The sequence below is a fragment of the Meriones unguiculatus genome, chromosome 6 (assembly GCF_030254825.1).
Source record: "Meriones unguiculatus strain TT.TT164.6M chromosome 6, Bangor_MerUng_6.1, whole genome shotgun sequence".
Taxonomy (NCBI): Eukaryota; Metazoa; Chordata; class Mammalia; order Rodentia; family Muridae; genus Meriones; species Meriones unguiculatus.
In genome coordinates this window covers 41,258,665-41,283,002 of record NC_083354.1, presented here as the reverse complement: position 1 = coordinate 41,283,002, position 24,338 = coordinate 41,258,665, and the positions used below count along the sequence as shown (strand labels likewise).

The following is a 24,338-nucleotide window of genomic DNA, read 5'->3' as shown; positions in this document are numbered from 1 at the left end:
GGAGGGGTCAAAGTCACACTCCCCTAAGGCATCAAAACACCTCCCCTCCCCTGAGGCCCAGTCCTGCCTTTCCACCAGCACGTGGTCATTCCACTCCCCGAGGGCCTGGGAGCCCATACTTACTGAGCATACTGACACGCAGGGTGACAAGGGCCTCTTCAGGGCCTGAACTTGGACTAGCTGGCCAGTCAGCATTAAGAATGCGGAAGTAGCCCTCAAGCAGGGCGCGGAGTTCTGGTCCTCGGGGCGGTGCTCGGCTAGCATGCAGGACATGCACGGCACCCACCAGTGCCTGCAGAGCCAGCAGCCCCTGGCGGTGGTCCTGAGCTGGGCCTTGGTCCCAGCTCCGAACCACACCTAGCAGTCCCTGCACAGTGCCAGCACTCACAGCCAGCTGCCCGTTCTCCTGTGCGGGAGGGAAGAAGGCAGTCGGCCCGCTAAAAGCAAGGTGCTGAGGGGGCCACGCCCTGATCCACAAGCTTACTACCCAACATACCTTTCCTCCCGCAAGGACAGCACCAAAGAGGTGGATGAGCCGGGACAGGAACGTGGGAGGCAAGCGTTCTGCATCCAGCAGGCTCTCTGGGTAGTGGGGGGGGGCGGCAGGACAAGGACAATGTCACCAAGGGTGTAGGACTATGGGTCAAAGGACTGCACAAGAGGCGGAATAGCCCACCATGGGGGTGTGGGGTAGAAGCTGAGCCTAGCAAAGTCTCAACCTAAGGGAAGAGGCGTCACCCTTCTTTGGGTCTAAAATGTCATGGCTCTGTGCTAGGAGTACGGGGAGCAGTGGTGCTTGAGGGACATACGGCCCAGTCCCAAGAGCCTAGGCAGCTTCCTAGATCCTTACACCCAAATGTGAGGGTGTCCCAGAGTGACACACAACCACTGTGCTTCCTCAGAGACTCAGGGTTTGGCCTCTCAGATGCAAATCTGTTCCTTCTGCCACTGCGACAGTGGGAGCTTCTGGTGCTCTGCTCTGGGGACTAGGCTACATCTACCGATCTTTCCCCTCCCACACTGGGGACTTCTAGGGGCTTTCACAGCCTTACATGTGGCCTTGCTCCAGCCAAGCTGGACAAGGTACCAGGCAATGAACTGAAACCTAGAAGGCAGAAGGGTCCAGGCCTGAGTCACATGGTGGGGAACAGGTGGGGTTGGGTGGGAATGGGGCCTCCTGCCCTGGGGCTTTTGAGGCAAGACCTGAAAATAAAGTTGCCCCATGGGGGGAGAGGACCCAGGCCAATACCCTAAGAAGGGGTCCCTGGTGACATTCTAGGGATTTGGGGACAGGAGTGGGGTTGGAATGAGATCAATCCTGAGGCTACCAGGCTGCCCCTGAAGGGTCCTGCAAATGGGAGGAGACAAATCTAGGTGGTCCTAAGAGCACCTAGGATGTAGGAAATGGAGGCAGGGTCCCCACCTCCACCCCGCAGAGCTCTCCTTGCCTGGGGTCACGGACCACTGACTTGCTAAATGAGCCAAAAGGATCAGCCTTCCCTCAGACCTACATGCCTCTGTCCAGCCTCTTCCTGCTCTGAGCACATCAAGTGTTGGCACTGTCTCTCCAATGACAGGAGAGAGAGAAGGCCCAGAAGAGAAGAGCAGAAACAAGTGAATAAATGAAGCCAGGGAGAACAAAATGGCCAGAGGGGCTTGTGCGCTGCGCTCCACTCCTCCAGCAGGAACTAAGTAGGGGCTTGAGGAGGCTAGAGCCTGGGTGGAGGCAGCAGAGGCAGAGAGAATGGACAGGGAATAGAGGTACAAGCACCTGGGAGAGCCAGGAGAGAAGGAAGATGGGAAATTCAGGGGACAGGTCAACATCCAACCAGATAGAAAGTCCTCATTCGAGCCTAGGAAAAAATTACTTTGCCCCGCATGTCCTTTCTCTCTTCTCTACCCCTAGACTTCTACTTGACTGGTGGAGGTTCCAGTGTCTGGTGGATGGGATTAGGGAACTACAGGAAGGGGACCTAGGTTTGGGGGCAGGACTGGGTGGGGCCTAAGGAAGTAAGGGTGGAGCCTAACCTTGGAAGAAGGCTCCAAATTCACAGGGCAAAGCAGCGGGAGGGAACTTGTATTTGCTCTTCTCCTTGGAGCTGATGACTTCCCTGGGGGTGGGGTGGGGAAGAGTTGGGGTGAAGCCAGGCACTGGGGATCCATCAGCTGAACTCTCAACTCTTCTTGGTCAGGTCACAGGTCATTCTCCTCCAGCCTGCATGCAGGCTGGTCCTGTAAGGCTTTACACCAATGATCCCATCCCTTTCCTTTCCCTGGCCTGCTGTAGGTCACCCTGTCTAAGGGCCAGGTCTCACCCACTGTGCTGGCGCCGCCAGGTCTGGTAGGGGTCAAAGAGCTCTTCACAGAGGAGTAGTGCATGCAGGCCCACATTCTCCAGCTGGGTCCTGTAGCCCTCCTGAGATGGTGGGGATCCCTTCAGCTGCAGTGTGGGGAGAGGAGAGGGAGGGTCAGTCAGCCATACCACAGCAGCTGTCTCCACCCTCTCCAGGCGGGCCCCCTCACCTCAGCTGTCAATCCAGTGAGCAATGCCAGCACACGGGGCACCAGTACCTGGCCCCAACCAGCCTCGACATTCTCCAGGTTCCTGGGTGGGGGAGGGGTGAAGAACAGGACAGGTCATGCTACTGTCTCAGTCTCCCTCACGCCCAGGCACAGTCTTCATGCCTCTGCCCACCCTCAGAGGACACGAGGGAGAAGCCACCTGCAGAGAATGATGAAGAGCTTCAGCAGCAGCAGGGCCTGCTCCAGGTTGTCCTGGTCTAGCTGCTCTGCTAGTGCGTGTAGAGCATCTAACGGTAGGAGAGGGACGTCCGCACCTGCCTCCTCTGGCCTGTAAGAGAGGACAGTTGCTGAGTGCTGAGGACAGTCCTACCTGCCTGGCTCTGGCCTCTAAGCAGATAGAGCCTTACCTTCGAGGTTCCAGGGAGGATAATGAGATACTCTTCTCGAAGGCACCCACAAAGGCCTTCAGCCATTGCTGCAGGTAGCCAAGGTCCTTCTGTTGACAAAGGAGTTCAAGAGAATGAGAGGGTCAAGAATCTTGCTGAAGAGAGGGGAGACAGGTATAGACAGGTGGAGTGAACCAGGATAGATGGATTGTAGGTGGAGTGATGGGGATGGAGAAAGGAAGAAGGGCATGGGTCCTGGAGGACAGGAACTTGGAAGGTCAGACCCAGAGGACTGTGGTGTGGACAGGTCACCCCCAGGACCTCATCTGCTTCTCTCCTTGTTCCCACCTTCCTAATGGTTGGGACCCACACAGACAGGCAGAGGAGGAGCTTAAGTGGGGCGTGGCTCTGCTCCACACTAGGGCTGCTGCTGATCTCCCATTCAATAGCCACCCGCCGGATGTCTAGCCAGAGCCTGGGGTGGCGTCCTGCCCCCCCACCTTCTAGTTCTGCAGCCGCCACCTTCTGGAAATGTTCTGGTGCTATGGGTCCTAGGATGCACACCCACTGTTGGACAGGCACCCAAGTCACACTTGTACCCTCACACTACAGCATCCTTAACAGCCTACCCTTGCACTGGGACTCCCACGCACCCTTGCTGTTTACCTGGACCCCAGGCCCCAGAGTTGGTTCCATGGACAAGAGAGGTGGGTAGTGCCTGAGCCCGTGTATGGGTGCCGCCAAGGAAACTATGGTGTGAACAAAAAACGTTTCCTCCGCCCCGGCTGGGGCAGGAAGCGCAGAGTCATGGTGGGGGAGGGCGGCCGCTTCCTCCCAGCAGACCGCAGGGATGTGGAGGGGCCCTGGGGCACCCTGTGCTGCTAAGACACTGTGGGCGAGGACTGCAGCAGGCGCGCTGGGTGCCATCCTTGCTGTTAGGGTGTTCAGGTACCCTTCATTTAAAGTACCTACATTTCCTGACCTGTCTTAAGACCTCAAGCCTAGGGGAAAAAAGCAAGGCTTTGCCTGTATCTTTGTCCCTTCCCAGAAGCTGGCCACCTACTTGGATTCCACAGGTCTCTTGCTCAGGTATCCATTTGCCCTCATTTGCCCTAACTTAATGCCTTTTCCAGGACACGGAAGTGGGGTCTGGCCTGTACCTTAGTTCCTCCCCTGAGGTCAATCACCTTTCCCAAGTTAGAAAGGAGACCAGAACTACGGTGGGGAAGGACAAGAGAAAGGACATGTTGCAGTCAGTGCTAGCAGGCTTGCGGCTGCTCCCAGGGGCAGGGACCTCACACTGCAGAACTTTACGGAGCAGCGGTCCTCAACCTTCCCAATGCTTGGGCCCTTTAGCACAGTTCCTCTTGCAATCGTGACACCCCCCAGCATAAAATTATTCTCTTTGCTACTTTAAAACTATAATTTTGCTACTGTTATGAATCATAATATAAATATCTGTGTTTCCTGATGGTCTTAGGCAACCCTGTGAAGTTGAGAACCACTATAATAGAGCACGGCTGGGTTGTTTATGCTGCCTGTGGCTTCCATGTAACGCGGATGGATGCCAGCAGAGCTGGGCAGGCTCCCCAACACCTAGTGGGAACAGCTATCCACTGTGTATGTCTTCTTTGCCCATTTTATCTATGATTCATATCGTGTGTGTGTATGTGTGTGTGTGTGTGTAGACCAGAGGTAGTTGTATGATATTGCTCTCATTTTTCACCTTATTTTTTGAGACAAGGTCTCTCATTGAAGGAGAGCTCACCATTTGAGCTACAGGCTAGGTAAAGAGCCCCCAGGGCCTGCCTGTTTCTGACCCCAAGCACAGGGTCACAGACATAGGAAGCCATGCCCAGTTGGTACATGGGTTCTTAGGATCCCAATTCAGGTCCTCAGGCTCATGAAGCCAGCAGAGTCATCTCCCCTGACCTGGTTTTTATTGTTGTTTCTGCCTTTTGAGACAGGGTCTCACAGAGACCCAGCAAGCCCTGACCTCTAGGTGGCCAAGGCTACTCTTAAATGTCCTGACTCCACTTCCTCAGAACTGGGATCACAGGCATTCACTGCACAGACCAGTTCTTTTCGCAAAGCCGAGGCAACCCAGAGAAGGGACCACGGACATCAAGAAGCAGGACTCACTGTGACTTTCTGTCTGTCCTGTTACCTTTGGTGACCTTTCCAAGCCTTCCTGGCAGTCTCCTTCCCGATCAACCAGGAGACCGAGGTGTCCAGTCTGCCTGAGAAGGCCAGGTTGGACCTGAAGTGTTACCTCAAAGGCTCGTGTGTTGAAGGCTTGGTCTCCAGTGCAAAAATGTGGGGGTTTTGTTTGTTTTTTGTTTTGTTTTTCAAGATGAGGTTTCTCTGTCTAGCCCTGGCCCTCCTGGAACTATCTTTAGATCAGGCTGGCCTCGAACTCACAGAGATCTGTCTGCCTCTGCCTACCAAATGCTGGAACTAGAGGCATGTGCTCAGCTCCAGTGGGGTTTTAGGGTTTTAAGTAACTGGATTAGGGATGCTCTAATCTTTCAGTGGATTATTGTTGATAGGATTGTAATCTGATGGGCTATGGGGAGGGGTGGAAGTGCCACAGTACCTACCCTTGCAAGCTCTATCTTGTCCCTGTGCACTTAGAGCTGACCTGTGCATACTCCTTCCACCCTCACCCCACCCACCTCCACCCTTTCTGGCTGACATAGGTGAGGCAGCTTTCTTCTGCCATGCCCTTCTGTCATATCTCTGCTTGTCACAGGCATAAGAGCAACAGAGCCGGAGAACCATGGATGAAACATCCAAAACCACAAGGCACAATAACCCTTTCTTCCTTTAAGGTGGCTGCTCCGCCATTTTATCAGAGATGGGGAGTGAGTACACCCGGGCTTCGCAAGGGTTTCCTCTGAACCCGGTACAGGTGGGAAGTGGGAAGCCTCAGAGAAGACCCAGCACCTTGGCTCCAGCTACACCTTTCAGGATAATGGAGCCAAATCTTTGCTGTAGGCCAGGGAAGCTAGCCATTTGACCCTTAACGTGCCTCAATGGCCTCATAGGTCCCTTCTGGTTTCAAAAATGTCCCACCATTGAGCTGGGAAGATGGCTCAGTCACAATGTTCAAATGTAAGCACAAAAACTTGAGTTTAGACCCCAACAGCACAAAAAGAGTAAGGGTCAGAGTGCATGTTCTAACCTCCGCAAACGGAGGCAGAAGCAGGCAGGTCCATGGAGCTGGAAGGCCAGCCAGTCACACTGAAGTTATGGGCTTTAGCTATAGTGAGAGACTGTGTCTCTGAAAATAAGGCAGTGCAAAAGTCAACCTCTGACCTCCATGCACATACATGCGCGCGCACGCACACGCGCACACACACACACACACACACACACACACAATATCCCAACACTGTCTTCCCTCTTTTATCCCTAACTACCCCTAGTCAAACCAGTATTCTCTCACCCAAAATATGGCTACCTAAATCCCCAAACAGTCCCTTCTCCACCCCTGCTGAGCCTGGCCCTCTAGGTCCCTGGTGCAGCCAAGGCTTGGTTTCTGTCCCCCATTACCCTCTGGCCCAGGCTTCTATACCCCACTCTATCCCACACTATCTCAGTGATGTAGGATTGGGGTACTTAAGCAGGATTTCCTATCTTCTTCAAGGACACTCCAGCTTTCTATCCCTTGAATCATCATACCCTTGGCCTGTCTTGTCTCCAGATTGGGTTGAGCCAGGTTCAGGGCTAGGCCAATCAAGGTGGGCTTCATGGACTTGGAAGGGGCATGGAAGAGTCTCAAAAGCACTGAACAAAAGATAGGAGTAGTTGCCTGTCCCCTTCTCCGGAGGAGGCCCCAGGCCAGCTCTAACCTGAATGCCATTGCTTGAAGCTACAGTGCTAAATATCAGAGTCCTGACAGAGGCGGGGTCAGAAGGCAGGGCAGGGCAGTGGGCAGGACCAAGATGGTTGTGCTGCCTGTGACAGGGTCCAGAGCCTGAAAGTTGTGGTTCTTGGGGCTTCTCATCTGTATTCCTATCTCAGAGCCTCTGCCTCATTGGCTCCTTCCAGACCTTTCCAGCTCTGAACGGGACCCTTAGGATGGATGAGGAACAATCATGTAGGCCAAGCCCCCCAAGAACCTTTTAGCCCATGAGAAAGTACTTGGGTCTTGCTACAGAGGAGAAAATAGACGTCACTGTCTCTAGAAGGATGGAGGCTAATCATCATCCCAACCTGTCCCCAACCACCCAAACATGCTCAGAGGATATTGGGAGGAAGTGCTCCTAAGGGCTAGTGAGGCACAAATAGATAGATCCTGAGTGGGCATGAAACTGTCCGTTTCTTATAACTCTGAGGTTACTCTGGGGGCTGAGGGCAGGTTTATGCAGCTTTGTGGGTGGGGAGAGCTTTCTACCAAAAGGACAGGGGCCACTATGCTGCCGGACACCACACTGCCTCTATATGAGCTATAAGAACAAGCTCATGCCAGGTACAGAAAGCCTCCACAGCACATCGCCATCAGCAATGAGCCCATCAGTCCAGTCACTACTCTGGCGGAAGAGGCTCCACCCTCAGAGCAAATCAATGATCTCCTCTGACATCTGAGGCTCCGCATACGTGCTGCCCCTCACCTCCAGTCTTGCTCCCCAGACCTCCGTGTCCAAGGGCTTGCTGTTCCCATCCCACAGGGCTGTATACACTTTATTTTCCTTGTTTCTCTTCAGAAATGCCCTAAAGCAAGAGCACAACCTTTTGAAGACACAGCCCATTGCTGTACAGGTAGGGATTATTAATTACTAATGGAACTGGTGGCTGAGGGTATGAGATTTGGACCCAGGTCCTGTTTAAACACTGGGTAGCTTGCTACATAACATAAAGCTGAGCCTCAAGTAGCTTTATTTATTTATTTATTTGTTTGTTTGTTTGTTTGTTGGTGGGGGCAGGGGGAGTTGAGACAGGGTGTTATCATGTACATCAATCTGGCTTCAAATTCACAGAGAGATCTACCTGCCTCTGCCTCACAAGTACAGTAATTAAAAGAGTACACCACCATGCCCAGATTCAACTATCTCTTAAAGACTCTTTGCTTAGTGTCACCCCTATCACCCAGGGACTCTGGTCAGCCCAAATTCCTGGCATTCTAGGTTTATGAGTGAAAGCAAGAGGCAGCCCTTGGCTCAGTGCAGAGTGGAGGCCTCCAGGGCAATCCCAGCTTGCTGCCTTGTGCAAGGGAGGTAGAGTGTATCTCCCAGGGAAGAGTTCCAACCAGTAGGGAGAGCAATCACAGCTAAATACTGGGTGATTCCCTTCAGTCAGAGCTACCTCCACCCCCAAGAATAGACAGGAAGAACTAGGATTGGATAGGTCTGGACAACACAGTTTCTCAAGCCTAAAATCTTCTGTACAGCATCAAAGAGGAGACAGGACAATGTCAGGCCAGAGGTGGCTTCTAGCTACATTATAAGAACTGCAGCCCTGGGAAGAAGCTGGAAGATGGCAACTTTTCTGGGGGAGAAGAAGCAACTGAGGAAAGTGCCTGGGTGTCCAGACAGTCTCTGGCCCCTTACCTGAAGCACAAAGAGGAATGGACCTAATGGTCCCCATAACACCCTTCAGTACTTAGCCATTTTCCTTGTGCTATCACTATGGAAACTGAGAATTTCCTGCCATGGTCCCCATAGTAACTGAGTCTGTTTCCATGGGGATTACACACTTACCCATCAGCTTCTCAGTTATCATAACCACCTCAAGGCTACCAGCCTTTCCCCCTAACCCCAGGCTCTATGCTAATCTTTCTCTCATTAAAATTCCTCCTTCTTCAATTGCCTTAGCAACAAAAGCAGGGAGAAAGAGACCAAGAGCTGGGTATATATGCTCTTTTAAGAAAGTCAATAAGAGCCAGGCAGTGGTGGTACATGCCTTTAATCCCAGCACTTGGGAGTCAGATCTCTTAGGTCAAGGCCAGCTTGGTTTACTGAGCAAGTTGCAGGACAGCCAGGGCTACACAGAGAAACCCTGTCTTGAAAAACAAGACCAAACAAACAACAGAAAGAAAGTGAGGTATCTGGGAACCCAAGTCAGTAAAGCACCTGCGGCATAAGGGAGTTTAGATTCTATAGCGCCCACCGAAGCCAGGGTACAAATCCACAGCCTCAGCTCTAACAGGGGAGGCACAGGATATGACTGCAGGCAGAGCCCTTAAGCTCACTGGTCAGTCTAGCTTAACCAATGAAGTGGAGATCTGGTGAGATGGCTTAGCAGGTAAAAGCACCAAGTGACAACCTGAGTTCAATTCCTGGGACTGATATGCACACACACATGTGCACGCACTCGCACACACACACACATGCACGCACGCACGCATGCATACACATACACATGGTAAACTGAGGTCCAGGAAGAAATAGGACCCAGCAAAGGATCTAGAGGAAGAGAGGCCTGGTCAAGTTTACATGAGACAGGGGAGATCATGGGTCAAGGATAAAAGACCAGAGAGAAAGGTGGGCAAAACTAAAGAGCATCTATTCTGACCTAACCTATGAATCCCTCCTCAGGGGCACAGTTGGAGAACTGGGTTCCCTGTCCTGCCAGGCTCTTTCTGACCCTCAGCAACCCCATCAATAGGGGGTATGAGAGGGTGAGCAACACCACTGCTCCAGCCTGCAAAGGGGCTGTTCATTTACATACTATTTTGCATTAACCTTTACATGCTTCCCAAGTGCCAGCATGCCAGGTGCTGTCCCTGGTCCTTGAGGACATGCTGGTGGGTGTCCTCATGCTTCTCCTTCTCCTTCTTCAGACAGGGTCTCACTCTGTAGACCAGCATGGCCTGCAACTCAAAAGAGATCTGCCTGCCTCAGCCTTCTAAGTGCTGGGATTAAAGGTGAAATGGGGGTGTCAGAGGGAGCATGAGAGTGACAGAGGCAGGAAGAGGGAGGGAGGGAGAGGAAAGGAAAGGGAGAGGGGAAGAGGGAGGGAGGGAGAGAAAGCCATGTCATGCCACCATGTCTGACTGAAAGCTTGTTTCTTAGATTTCCCATAGTTATGGGCTCATTCCTGTTGTTCCTGGCCTTCACCCCTCAAAAATCCCAACTCTGCCTGCTCTGGGATAACTTCCTTGACTGGTCGTTACCCTGGGCATCTTCTCGGCCAGTCATTCAGCTGACACCAGGGAACACTTACTAAAGGTTAGGTTCCAGGAAGCTGTGGGGTGGTGAGCACGATGAAGGTTAAGACAGGCTCCAAGCAGAGGAAACAACAGGTGTGGTCTCAGGTAACAATCCACCTGAGACTTCCTGGCCACAAGACTAAATGATGACTAAAACAGTCTTGATGACCCTGCCTTGGTTTCCCCACGAGGAACCTGAGGAACTCCAAAACTGAGTAATATCCAGGGCCACTCTGAAAATGCTCCCTCCCTCTATCTTTTCCAACAGCCCACTAAAAGGGCAGGGTCCATGTAGATTAGTGAAGGTGGGTCTAAAGCTGGGGTCTTTTAGGAAAAAGGAAGGGCAGGAACTGGGGTGCTTTCCCCCTCTGTCCTCAACCAGACCCACAACTGGGGAAACAGGTTTGCCAGCAGATGGTAGCTCTTGCCGCTGAAGGGAGGGGCCTCCTGTGTTGCTGGCTGGCTGGCTGGCTGTGGACTGTCAAAAAAGGTCTCTTTTCTTTCTTTTTGAGGCTAGTCTCAAAAGTCTTTAGCCCAGATCGGCCTCAGTCTTTTGGCAATCCTCCTGCCTCAACCTCTCTCATGCTGGGATTACAGGCATGTGCCATCATTCTGGGGCTCTGAGGATCTCCTAACACATGTCAGCTCCATCCTTGCCTTACATACCCCAGGACACAAACACAGTGAGCACTGTCTCTCCTTGGGAACCCAGCACCAAGGGGTGGGACAGTGTTCTCGGAGCAGGCAGGAAGGCTGCACTGGGAGGCAGCCTGGCTTCCTCTCCCCAGGCAGCCTGGCCCCACCCGACTCCTGGGTTTGCTCTCACATCCTGGATTTATTTGTTGGCTTGGTCCCAGGCTGCCCCCTGCCTGTCCAGCCAGCTCGTGCCCCATACCTAAGCCCTCTGGGAGGGGGTGGGAGCACAACACCCTGCAGCTGCACAGCTCAAGACCATACAGCCCGGAGACTCTGAAAGGGTGCAGTCCCGGGAGGCCGGGCCAGGACATCTCCAGCAGCCTACCACCCAGCCCAAAAACCCAACAGTGACATCTCTGCAGACTCCTCAGCAGCTTCAAGCTCTCCTCACCCGGTCGTCTCGCTTGTAGAGGGAGACATAGGGGCTGAATGGATGGGAGGCAGGCTTTTCTGACCTGCACCAGCCATAGGGCCTCCCTCTCCGAGAAGCCAGGTGGCCTGAGGGCAAAATGGTGTTGATTTTACAGACAGGGAAGAAGAGGCTTAAAGGTGCAATGAGCTTGGACTGGGTCACTGTGGGGGGGGGGGGGGGAGACTACTACATGCCAGCAGCCCAAGACCACAGAAGTTGTGGCCCCTCAGGCTTAGACCTAAGAGATAGACTAGCCTCTTCAGAGGGCCGGGGCTGAGCATGAAGTCCCCCCATATCCCTGCTCTCCCAGTGACAGGCTGTTCAGGGACACACAATGGACCATTGTGCACAGGGCACACCTGAGCTAGGCACCTAGTGCCAAGCAGGTGCAAGGCGGGAGGCGTAACCCCACGATTACTCCCTGCTTCCAGGGCAAGAATGAAAGTGGAGCTTCTAGATTCTGAATCATGAGAGTCACAGTCCGTCCCCTCCCCTTCTGGTACCACCGGAGGCAGCCTGAAACGTGGGTCCTTTGCAGACATCCTTCCTGGCTTCACCTCCCAACCCTGCCCCACTGCAGAATGGAGGTAGGCTAAGGTCGCCTCAAGTACAGCAAGAGCTCATCACTAAGTACTTCTCTGGAGAAGTCTGAGGTGACGTCTGACCGTAAGGAGTGTCACCTGCCGGGTCCCTCAGAACACTTGACATTCTAGCCACGACCACCTATCGCGAATGCGCCCCTCAGGCGAAACGGTCTATATGCAAACTGAGTCCCTTTCTTTCCAGATCTCCGGTTACCCGGTTGTGAGAGGGGTGAGGAATAAGTGACTGGCCAGGGCAACTGAGGCCGCGCGGTTTCGCTGGGGACTTGCAGGACAGTGCGCGCCCGCGAACGCGGTCCCGCTGGCACACACCTCCGGGGCAGCCCGCCGGCCAGCGGCACGCACGTGTGAGCGGGGCTGGAGCCCCGCGCGCGCGCCTGTCTGCGGCCCGGAGGGGGGGCGGACGCAGGTGCAGCAGGCTCGGCGCGCGCGGATCTGGGGGCCCGGCGGACCAGGGGCGGGACGGGCTCACCTGCGCGTAGTACAGCAGCCACAACTCGTAGAGCCGCTCCGAGGCGGCCATGGCCTGACCCGGCTCTGGCCCTGCTGCGCGCCACCTGTCGCCGCCTCCTCCGCGCCGCCCGCCGGCTGCCCCGGGCCAGGCCCATGGGCGGGAGGGCGTCACTCCGGGGCGGAGCGGCGCTGCACTGCTCGGGGAAGTCCGCCGCTCTCGATCCTGTCGCGCTCAGTCACCAAAGTCTACGTGCCCCTCCTCCGCCCGATCGACCACAGCCTGGCTTCCTACCCTTGGGTGTCTGTCAAGGCGGCGGCCACCGCCCCGCCTCTCCCAGGACTGTGCAAAGGGCGGGGAGTCAGGCTGGAGGAGGAGCCTGAGGTCAGGGCGGCCCGGGAAGTCGCGCGGAACCCCGCCCCTCGCAGGCAGAGTCCCTGCAGAGACAGTGCCCGGTCAGGTCTTCCTGAGTTGTTCATCGGGTACAGAATCTATCGGACTTGGAGTTATCGCTATGCCAGGAAGGGACTGTGGTGCGCGCGGGGATGACTAGGGTCCTTCGGCAAATACTGATAATAACCTAGTCCACGAAGAGCACCTGTGGTGGTAACTACGTGCAAGGTTCTGTCCCAAGAGCTTTATGGAAGACAAGTGCCACCTTTCAGTTCTTGTTGAGTGCTGAGCTGGCTGGGAAGAATCACCAGCCGACTGAGGACAAAACGTGCCTTCAAGGAGCTGCGTCCTTCCTCTGGGCAGATCCCTACCAATCTTAGGATGCCTCTGGCCCACTCTCTCTAGGGAGCCTTCCAAGTGCTCCAGTGGTGGCAACCCCACCCCACTCCCACCCCTCACAGGGCCCAGCTTGTCCTCTTTTGTTCTTTTGACCTGAAGAAGGTGTGTGCTTCATGCCTGTTTTAATGAATGGGAAACCGAGGCCCAGAGAGGCTGAATGAGGACTGCAGGGGCAGCAGGAACAAGGAATCTAGGCCTGGCTGAATCTTTCCTGAGACACTGTTGCCACCATTCTGTCCCTTTCCTTGTGCCCAGACTTCTTGTGAAGTGAGGGAGCCCCTGGGGTTCTCTGTTAGGGGTAGGGAAAAGTTCGCTAGTTCCAGCCAGCTCCTATTGGTCCTAGGAACTGACCAGTCCTGAGTGCCCTAAATCTTAGGTGGCCAAGGAAGGCTGCGTCCCTGTCCATGTCCTGTTTTGTGTTCTTGGAGTGGATGGCTCTTTCCCTCTGGCCTTTGTTTCTCTCTTGCCCTATGCATCTTAGTCTGAGCTTATATTTCCTAAGCATGGAAGGTCCTAGACAGAACCAGGTAAAGCCAGTGAGGTTAGGGGGCTGTGGCATTTGAAGGGAGCTGGGAGGCTGGGAGGGAAGATCATTCACCTGTGGGCAGACATGGAGCAACGTTGCTAAACGCAACAGTCATCTCCTGAGAAAAAGAGTAGGGGAAGAGGGTGCATGCATCTGTGACCATCTGCTACAGTCACTTTTCTTTCTTTCTCTTTCTTTCTTTCTTGAGACAGGATTTCATGTTGCCCTTACTGTCCTGGAACTCGCTCTCTAGACCAGGCTGGACTGAAACTCACAAAGATCTGCCTGCCAAGTGCTGGATCAGAGGCGTGCTCCACCACGGCCCGGCCAGTCAAACTTTTTTTACACTGGGAGGAATGAGTAGTTCTGGAGCTCTTACTTGGCCTTGGTTGATGTTTGCTCTTATGCAGAGAAGGTGGCCTGAACCTGAGTATTCTGCCGCTCCAGAAAGGGAGGAGAGATCGTTCTTGAAGTCAGAGAACAAGGCCATGCAGCCAGGCCTGGAACTGTGCAGGTCTGGAGCAGAGAGTGGACAGCGAGGCTTAGAAGCATCAGGCAAGTCCGAGGTGCGACTGGCCGCTGTCTGTAGAGAAGGGAGAGGGTGATCTCAGAGTGAGATGGGAATGAGGGTGGCACGGGAAGGTTTCTGGGTGTTTGTTTGGAGACGGTGCTTTAAGCAAGGTTTCCCTATGTAACCCAGACTAAACTGATCCCGTAACGTTGCTGTCTCAGCATCTGAAGTGCTGGAATTACAAACATGCACCACCACACCCGGCTCAGGGAATGTCTCTAAAGGCATTCGCTCCTTTTCAAGAATCGCCACCAGTGGACGAGAACGGTTAAGCCTTCCAAGAGGGCAATCAGGAGAGCCGGGTAGTGATTAGGCAGAACCAGAGCAATCGACTCACTCTATTCTCTTCCTTTCAGGTCTGATTCTACTTGCTTTCTCACTGATAAGTGTCGGACAAATCGAACCTTAACGCCTTTCCCTGAACACGGCCGGCTCCCTCGCAGTACAGGTTGCTCCAGCTCAAAGGGCGTAACCTCCTGCAGCAACTCAGCACTGATTGGCTTTCGGGGCTTCCGGCGCTCCAATCTCGCCCTTGGATTGGCCGTACGACATTCTTCTACTCACTGGGCCTGCGCGGGGCAGGGGGGCAAGGAGGGGGCCTCGGGGAAGATGGCGGCCGCTTCTGCCGGTGTGGGCCGCCTCGAGGAAGAAGCGCTGCGACGGAAGGAACGGCTGAAGGCCCTTCGGGAGAAAACAGGTCGTAAGGTGAGGAGCGCGGAGCGAGAGCTGCAGGCATGGCAGCCGGCGTTGGGGGTCAGTAGGAGGGCTGAGGGCTACCCGGGAACCGCTATGGCCAGGCGTGCGCGTGCGCGGGCGAGTGGCGCATGCGCGGTAGGACGGGGCTCGGTCTGCTGCTGAGATAGGCTCGTTTCTTAAGCCCAGGGGCGGACCGCGCGCGCCTGCGCCTTGGGCAGTGGCTCTCGGTTGACAGCCCAGCTCTCTCCTCCGTGCTAGCTGTTACCGATTTTACCTATTTGTTGGGTTCGGCGTGGTTTTGTTTGTTTGTTTTTTACGGTTTTTGGTTGGCCCCCAAACGTCGAGCCGGCAAGAAATCCAAAAGATGTCTGGGTAAACTGCAAGGAAAGAAGGCTCCCCCTTCTTTCCCGGCTGTCTTTCTAGTCCTTTTCGTTACCACGTGCGGAAGCACCGTTCCTTCCTTTCGCTGTCCACCGAGATGGCCAGATTCGTCTCTACTGGCTGGTCTTTCCAAAGTGATGGGAGAGTGAGAGCGCTGAAACTGACTGTTTGTGTTGGCCGTGTCACTAGAACTGTTTCATGCCCCTAAGTCTTTTTTTGTTTTGTTTTTCCCCACTTCTACATTAGAGGAATAAATAACACATTCAACTTTTCGCGTGTTAGTTTGAAATATAATAGGGAAAATCATTAACGAACGGCCTGAGAGGCTGAAAGTTGTTGGCTATGTTTTATATAGGCAAAAAAACCGCTGTCCCTCATTCAACAAAATAAAACAGATTTGCCAGAGGTGGGGGAGAACCGTAGACTCCACTTCTGATTTAATAAAACCCAATTGTTCAGCCTCGGTTGGCTTTTGTTTCCCTCTCAGAATAGCTGCCTAACGTACCGTGTACTATGCTGTGAGAAAGCGAAAGGGGAAGTAGTTGAGAGTGAAAGCTGGCTCAGCTGGCTTCTGCTTTTGTTGGCCGCCCTTGAAACTGTCTGAAGAGCCTGACCAAGGGAAGCGCAGGCCAAGCTCTTATCCTCACCTGTCGCTCCCTGTGTCACTCTTGAGGCAGGCTCTCTCCTTGAACCCGAAGCTTGTGGTGGTGGTTTTGTTGTTGTTTTGTTTTTGTTTTTCAAGACAGGGTTTCTCTTTGTGGCCTTGGCTATCCTGGAACTCACTCTGTAGACCAGGCTAGCCTTGAACTCCCAGAGATCCACCAGCCTCTGCCTCCCAAAGTGCTGAGATTACAGCCGTGGGCCAGCGTGCCCCCCTTTAGGTGTCTTTCTTGATTTCATTCCGTCTTAACTCGTGTGTATAGTGTATATGTGTACACACGTGGTGTGTGATGCTTACGGAAGCCAAAGGTTGACATTGGGTGTGAGAGAGGGCCTCCCTCTGACTGATCCATGCTCAGGCCTGCTGGCTGCAGACAGTGCAGCCATGCTCTGCTTTTCTGTTTTTACATGAGTTCTGGGGCTCTGGATTCAGGTCCTCCTGAGTGCAGAGCATGCCCTTTATTGACTGAGCCATCACTGGCCCACCCTATTATTTTTTGAAATAGTCTTTCCTCCCTGAATCTAGAACTTGGTTAGCCAGCTAGGCCAGTGAGCTTCAAGGATACTTTTGACTTCTGCCTCCCTAGTGAAGGCATTGTTGAGGTTACAGCTGTATGGCACCTGGCTTTTAAACGGCTTCATGGGTGCTAGGGATCCCAGAACTCAGCCATAGTCAACCCCCTCCCCTTTTTTTTAAACTCTTTTGTGGTGCTGGGGTGAAACCCAGGGCCTTGTGAATGCTACCCAAAAGCTCCATTTCTGGGCTCATTTGTTAACTTGTTTACTTACTAGGTGTAAATCTATTTTGTTTGTTTGTTTCTTCATGATTCGATTTAGATAGTTTGTGTTTTTCTATGAATTTGTACATGTCATATAGATTATCCAGTTCTCTGACACACTGATTGCACTTTCCTTGGGTTAAAATTTCATAGTTCTGGTTTCAAAAGTTTTTGGCTTATTTCTAAAAAGTTTGCATATGGGAAGTGTGCAGCTTCTACATTAGAATCAAGAGCTTACTATTGGTCCTTGGGGTTTTCCCTCATTCTCTTTAAGAAGTGGGGGCTGGAGAGACAGCTCAGCAGTTAAGAGCACTTACAGATTCAGTTCCCAGTACTCCTGTGACTCCTCCAGTTGTCTATAATTCCATTTCTGGCGGATTCAACACCCTCTTCTGGCCTCCATGGGCACTGACTGCATGTGCTGCACATACGTGTAGTGTAGGCAGGCAAACACACATATAAAATAAAGAAATGAATACATCTAAAAATAAAATAGAAGTAACTGTAAAGCCCCCGTCTTTACTCAGAGTTTTTTGCCTTTTGCCTATCCATGGGCTCTTTAGGAGGAGGTGGAGGGTAGTGGTTTTTAAGACAGGATGCTTATATCCTTGTCTGGGCTGGAACTCAGAGATCTGCCTGCCTCTGCCTACCAAGTGCTGGAATTGAAAGGTGTGTGGCAATAGGCCTGACCCTTTCTATAGGCTCTTAATTTTGTTGTCCCCTTCCCAATCTCCAGTCCCTTTCTTGATTAGAAAAGGGAAGTTAGAATTTTATATTTTATTTTATTTTTCAGTTTGTGTAACAAAACGTTTGGTTTGATTCCAAATGGGTCATTGGAGCCGGCCGCCGTTTCTTTAGCAGGAATATATACTGAGCAGACTGTGAGCAGGCTTCAGGCACTGGAGCAGCGGAGGGGAAAGCAGCCTCTTCCAGCTTCCTTCTGTTTAGCTGCGGTTTCCATAAATACCAAATACACTGTGTCTAGTGTTAGATGGAGATGCCCAGTGGAGGAAAAGCAGGAGAGGGAGCTAGAAGTTCCTGGAGCCTCAGGTTCTGCTTGTAACCACAACGGTTCCGTTTATTACTAAATGCAACAGCATTTTCAGGGTTAACTGGGTGAGGGTATCACCAGCCTAGCTTATCTTATCTGGTCTTGATGACAACTCGATAAGTCAGTGGGAGGACAGACAGTTTTACTGTTAATTTATGGGTGGCAGCTCAAGCCAGTAAAGGTTATGTTATTTGCCCAGGATCCCATGACTAAGACCAACTGACCACTAGAGGAAGGAAGGAGAGACCCTGAGAAGAGATGGTAGCTTTTTTGTTTGGTTGGTTGGGGTTTTTGTTTTTGTTTTTTCTTTGTTTTTTGAGACAGGGTTTCTCTGTGTAACAACCCATGCTGTCCTGGAACTCACTTTTTAGACCAGGCTAGCCTCAAACTCACAGAAATCCTTCTGAACTCACAGAAATCCTTCTGAGCTGTATATTCCTAGCCCTCTCATTCTGAGACAGGGTCTGATTAAACTTTCTTTGGACTCATTCTGTATCAGGCAAAACTTTTGAATTCACAGTTCTGCCTCAGCCTTCAGAGCAGTTGGGCTTGCAGACCTATGCCAGTAAACACTGCTGCTGTTGCTGCTCTTCCTCTTCCTCACGGGACTGGAAGTGGCTGCTGAGATAAGAGTGGGTTTGGAAACTCCTTACCATATAATCTCTCTTATTTTTCTTTTGTGGTGCCAGGGACAGAGGGGGATAGAGCTCAGCTCTTACATATTCTAACCATATACTCTACCGTTGAGCTCTGTGGTACATTATGGGTGTTGCGAATTATCTGATTTTTAACAAAAATTGTGTAGGAGAAATGGCCTAGTTGGCAAAGCATGTGAGGACCTGAGCTCAAATGCCCATAAAACCTACCTGTAGCCCAGGCCCAGCTCCTCTCCTGGTGCTTCTACAGTGAGCTGAGAAGAGGAGAGTCCTCAGAAGCTCACGGAGCAGCAGCCTGGTGTACACAGCCCTGAGCTGTATCTAACCTCCATGTGTCCACCAGGGCACACTGCGCCTGTGCTTGGGCACTGGAGAGCACAGACACCCCACCCCCCAAGATCAAAACACCAGCTCCTGCCGACTCTCCTCCTCTGCCTCCAGCTCTTTTTAGGACTGCTAGATTATAGGCATACACTTCCATATCTGGAGTTTTTTACTTGGGTTCTAAGAATGTAACTCACATTGTCAGGTTTGCATGACAGATGTTTTACCTACTGACTCAGCTCCTAGATTTTAAAGCCTTCTTAGTGGTGTGAAATTGAGAGGCATTTGTATTACCTGAAATTTTAAATTGTATGTCAGATTTTGAATTTGTATCATTTTTCAAATTACTTGTGTTTCTTTCTTTCATGGTGCTGGGCACTACAAGACACAGCTTGTTCTAGCCCACCTTCTGCTGTTGAATGGCTGCAGTGAATTTGTGTTTTTGCAGTTGCCACTAATGCCAGCCAACCTATAGCTCTCCAGCAAGAAAGGGTAAGGGTAGGTTAAGTGAAGAGGCCTCACTCCCATGGCTTGCACATTGAAGATTGCTCTCAGGTCCAAGGCAGTAAAACAAGTGGATACAAAAGGCATGAAGGTGTGCCTGCTACTGGAGGGGTGAAGAGGCTCGCCCCAGACCTGGTACTGTGGTGCTCAGGGAGATGAGATGCTCTCAGAAGTTCAGTGAGCTTATCTACAGTTACCCACCAGCTGGTGTAAGAAATCATTCAGGACTTCAAAACTGATTTGTGCATCCAGATTGTAACCGTTGGTGCTTTGCAGATAAGATGGAGGAGGTGAGGCCTGTCTGCCTGGGCGTCTTTGAAGATACCAGCCTCTGCTGTCTGTGCCAAACCTGCAAACATCATGCCACAAGACACCCAGCCACCAAATAGGCAGAGAATAAGCTTAAGAATCCACAGTAGAGGCTGAAGAGATGGCTCAGCAGTTAAGAGCACATACTGCTCTTACAGACGACCTGGGTTCGGTTTCCAGCACCCATGGGGTAGCTAACAGCTCTCCACAACTTGAGTTCTAGGGGATCAGGCACCCTCTTCTTACCTGAAGGCACCAGACATATGTGGTATAGACACATGCATGCAGAAAAACACTCATGCATAAAATAAAAAAATAAAATAAAAATAAATGTTGGAAAAAGAAAAGAAAAAGGAGGGCTGTAGTTTTGTCACAGCTTCTCTTTTCCTGCCCCATTGCTGGCTTTCTTTCTGTCACATTTTGTATGTGTGTGGTAGACTCTATAAAACGCGAAACTTGCCGTTTAACTCTCTTTTCAGTTGCACTAAGTTTATGCAGTAATCATCACTACCGTTTCCAAAGCTTTTACCAACTTCTGCAGGAACTCTGTATCTGTTAGGCAATAACTCACCATTTCCTTCACTCCAGCTCTGCGAGGCTTTAACTTCCCTGCTCTAGACACTTCATTTAAATAGTGTGTGCCTGTTGTGTTTGGCTTACTTTGCTTAGCAAAAGTACAGACTTTGTCTTTTCTTCTTTTGTAATTAGTATTATGATGGGGTTAAGGTGTGCAGGGAACAACTCTGTGGGGTCAGTTCTTCTCCCACCTTGATTCCTACCAGGAATCAAACTCAGGTCATTGGGTTTGCATGGCAAGACCTTTACTATATTGCAAGCCTAGTAGATACAGATGTTCAGTCTCATTAATAGCACCAAGCGTCAGGATTCTTTTTAAGGCTACATAATAGCATACCGTGCACTTTTGTGGACTGAACCCATGCTAAGCTCATGATCTGCCCCCGAGCTTCATCCCACTGATTCTGACTCTCATTTTATTAACCATTAATCCAGTGATGGACACCTTTGGACTGTTGTGTGGTTTTAGTGCTTCTGGATACATACCGCGGAATGCAGTTGCTGACTAATCACTAATTTCTGTTTTTTGTTTTGTTTCTAAAGAGAGGGTCTGAGAGAGACTAGCCTTAAACTTGCTATTGGTATTACCCAGACAAACTTCAGATTCAAGACATTGCTGCCTCAGCCACCCAAGTACTGGAGTTCTAGGCATGCTCTGCTTTCTCTCTTATTTCTTCACGTTAGCCTCAACAGCTGCACCGTTTCATCCCCCACCAGGGACACATGAGGGTTCTGATTTTTCTCCACATCCTTGTGAGCTTACATTCTCTCTTCTCTCTGTCTGTCTGTCTGTCTCTCTCTTTCTCTTTCTCTTCTCGCTCTCTTTCTTTCAAAACTATACCAATCTATAGCAGGTGTCTTATGGGTTTGATTTGCATTTTTCCAGCAATTAGTGATGTTGAACATCTGTGCTTATTTGTTATTCGTATATCTTTTTTGGAGAAATGTCCGTTCAGGTCTTGGGCCATGTGATTTTTTTGTTGTTGTTGGTTTGTTTGTTTTTCGAGACAGGGTTTCTCTGTGTAGCCCTGACTGTCCTTGAGCTCTCTCTGTAGAACAGGCTGACTTGAAACTCACAAGTGCTGGGATTAAAGGTATTCCTCACCACTGCCTGGCGGGTCATGTGATTTTAATTAGGTTGTCATTTGCCGAGATAGTTGAGTTTTCTATATATTCTGAATATTAAACCTTTATCAGGTTGGAGATTTACTCATATTTTTTTTTTTTTCACTCCCTGGGTCTTCTTTTTGAGGTGTTCTTTGGTCATGTCCCCTGATATACAGAAGTTTCTTAAGTTTGGTGCAGTCTGACCCGCCTGCTTCTGAATATGTTTCCTCTGTGCTTGCTGTCAGTCATGCTTCCTCCACAGTTTTTTGTTTGTTTTAAAATTTGTTTTATGTGTATGAGTGTATTATATGCATGTGTGTCTATGCTTGGTACCTATAGAGTCCAGGTGAGTGAATCAGTTCCCCTGGGACTGGAGTTACAAGTGAGCTGCCATGAATTGAACCTGGGTCCTCTGGAAGAGCCACCAGTGAGTGCTCTTAACTGCTGCACTGTCTCTTCATCCTGGGTTTTTTGTTTGATTGAATGTTTTTATTTTTGAGACATAATTTCACTATATAGCCCAGATTGGCCTGGCCTGGAATTTATGATGCTCTTGTCTTTTGTAGCACCGGCTACCCCAATTGCTATGGCCCAGGATGACCTTGGATTTATCCTCTTCCTAACTCAGCTCCCAAATCCTGAGATTACAGATGTGGGCTACCACACCTGACTTCTCTTATGTTTATTATCTTTAAAAATTTGTCTGTTGGGGGGTTGTTGGGGGCTTTAAATTTTTTTTTAAATTTTACATCTATGTTCGTGTGTGTGTGTGTGTGTGTGTGTGTGTGTGTGTGTACATGTACATGTTCCAAGGCACCAGTGGGTCTACTTTTCAGAGCTGGTTCTTTCCTTTCATCATGTGGGTCCTGGAACAAACTCAGGCTCGGCAGCAGCTACTCTCTCCTCTGAAGTTCTCAGGTGACATTTTTCCGACTTTGCTCTGTGTGTGTGTGTGTGTGTGTGTGTGTGTGTGTCACTTGAGCTATACTTCCAGGCCTAGTGTGATTTTTTTTTTTTTAATTTTCCATTAAGATGAATGCCTGGGGAAAGTGTTACAGAATTAATATGCCTTTCCAGTGAGAAACTGCTCTGACCACTTAGAGATTATAAAGGAAAACCTTTTTAATAATAGCTCTAAACTGGTTCTGGCTAACATACAGAAGGGGAGCCAGCCTCGAACAAAAATTTTATTTATATAGTTCTTAGGCTTCTACAGTCCACATTCGCTGTCATCCCTAAATCCCTTTTCAGGGTTCTATCAAGCCTGTTTAGTATACTACTCAGTCTTGAGTTATATTGGAGGCAGTGCTCTTTTAGCTAAATTCTACTTTATATGACTTAGTACCTCCTAACATCCGCTTATTATTCCCAGTTTGTCCTGTGTCAGAAGGACCTGTTTAAATTACTTTTGAGTTAGTTTTCCAGCCTACAGTGGCTTCTTGTATAGCAGGGTGAATGGGGACATTGGGAGGAAGTGTGGACTGTCTGCTTTCTGCAGATAAGAGGAGGGAGGAAGTGTTCCTCATTTTTTATTTCAGCCCTTTGACATGACAGACTACAGGGCTAAGTGCTTTCTTGGCCTGTACCTGCCTCTGGGAGCCCTTTGACCTTTAGCCTCTGTCTGTGATGGCCCCAGCAGTCGGTGGGGTCCTTGAGTGAGCTCCTCCAGGTGGGTTGTTTCTCCTGTTGTTTTGTGCCCCTGCCCCAACCATAAACTCTTAACTTAATGGCATTGAAGCAGTCCTTACATCGTGGGAAGTGAAGACAGACAAGATTTGGAATCACATTGCTTCTGTGTATTGAGCACACAGGTCTGTGTAGGAGACACACAGCTTTGTAAGTTTACCAGACACTTCCTGGTGAGCCAGCCTGCTGTGACAGGTTTGTGAGGGGCACAGCACTAGAGGCCCAGGTGCTGGATCCAGGGTCCTGGACAGGAAGTGTCAATGTCTGGAATCTAGGGCCCCACCTCCTGTGGGGAGGTGGATGCCATTGAGGTCATGGTGCTGCCAAAAGCAGTGGTGTCCTGTGGTCAGCCAGCCCTGGTGGATGGTTGGAAAGTCTAAGCACATTGTACCATATTCCTGAGCTTCTTGTCTGAGAGAATCTAGTTGGGTCTGAGGCAACTTCATGGAAAGACATTTAAGGTGAGCCATGAAGTGGGATGTGAGCCGCAGTCATGGGGGTTGTGGGGCTGGGCTGGAAAGGAGAGTCTTCCAGGGAGTACTTCAAAGGTGGGAACATTCAGGGGCACAGAGGTGACAGAAGAGACACTTGGAGGATTTGCTAGCAAGTACTTGACAGTGATTAAGGCAAGGACACAGTTTGCTCCTGAAAGTGCTGGGTGATTGGTGACCAAATCCTGCTGGAACCAGGATCTATGATTTCCAGTTGGGAGATAGGCCAGCTTGGGCATGACCTCCTCTATTGTAATTGAACCTTTTTTCTTTTCTGTCTTTCCTTTCCTTTTTTTCTTCTTTCTTTTCTTTCCTTTCCTTTCTTTTTGCATTCTTTAGACTAAATGGGTAGGTGAGCAGTTTTAAGCCTATGTGAATGGATCTCTTTAGCTCCCCTTCAGTGCTATCCAGCAGGACAGTTTGAGGCCACATTGTCCTCCTTTGATTCCTTTCTTAGTATCCAAATGTAGTCACTGTAAAAGTAATTAACTTGGCACAAACAGAGCATCAGACAGAACTGGCTGTCTCTTGCCTCCATGCACATCATGGAGAGACCAGTGCTGTTGCTTGCCCACCTTTTAAGGATTGGATATGACCTTGGGACCAACAACTGATTGACAGCTTGTAGGCTCAGCAGCAGCTCCTAGACTAGCTGCTGTGGGAACTAGAGCAGGGCTGTGCAGTAGAACTGTATGTAGTAATGATTATCTGTAGTCTCCACTGTCCTGACCCATAGCCACAAGCTTCGTGTGGCTTTTAGTCCTTGGTATGTGGCTAGTGTGAAATTCAGTTTTAGTTCATTTAAACTTAAATAGCCACCTGTGACTCCTGGGTACCTTCTCAAACAGAACATCTCTGAGGCTCTAGCTCGGTGCATAAGAACCTGAATCCCGTTTCCTAGGATTTGAGGGAAGAGAGTGAGAAGAAGGCCAAGGGCCCCCAGGCCAGTGTTTGGGACTCAAGGGCTGGGCAGGAGACGTGAACTCATGGCTGGTACCTTCAGCAG

The 24,338-nt window shown here is 50.8% G+C and overlaps 2 protein-coding genes across 6 annotated transcripts in view; one reads left to right on the top strand and one right to left on the bottom strand.

Moving 5' to 3' along the window:
* Nbeal2 (neurobeachin like 2) overlaps positions 1–12,519 on the bottom strand; it is a 29,586-nt gene extending 17,067 nt beyond the window's left edge. For all 3 annotated transcript variants that reach the window (XM_021647915.2, XM_021647918.2, XM_021647919.2), the window contains exons 1-8: positions 12,245–12,519; positions 2,931–3,019; positions 2,723–2,851; positions 2,524–2,605; positions 2,316–2,440; positions 2,029–2,111; positions 497–582; positions 124–406 (exon numbers count right to left, since the gene is read on the bottom strand). In XM_021647915.2, coding sequence (XP_021503590.1) covers positions 124–406; positions 497–582; positions 2,029–2,111; positions 2,316–2,440; positions 2,524–2,605; positions 2,723–2,851; positions 2,931–3,019; positions 12,245–12,295 — 928 coding nt within the window. In that variant the 5' untranslated portion in view covers positions 12,296–12,519. The remainder of the gene's footprint in view (positions 1–123; positions 407–496; positions 583–2,028; positions 2,112–2,315; positions 2,441–2,523; positions 2,606–2,722; positions 2,852–2,930; positions 3,020–12,244) is intronic.
* Positions 12,520–12,662: 143 nt separating this feature from the next.
* The window catches only part of Ccdc12 (coiled-coil domain containing 12), a 51,827-nt gene continuing 40,151 nt past the window's right edge, over positions 12,663–24,338 (top strand). The window contains exons 1-3 of one of the 3 annotated variants that reach the window (XM_060385198.1): positions 12,663–13,117; positions 13,754–14,055; positions 14,469–14,817. In XM_060385198.1, coding sequence (XP_060241181.1) covers positions 13,760–14,055; positions 14,469–14,817 — 645 coding nt within the window. In that variant the 5' untranslated portion in view covers positions 12,663–13,117; positions 13,754–13,759. Of the gene's footprint in view, positions 13,118–13,753; positions 14,108–14,468; positions 14,818–24,338 lie in introns of those variants that run through there. The other 2 variants (XM_060385197.1, XM_060385199.1) reach the window with 2 other exon arrangements.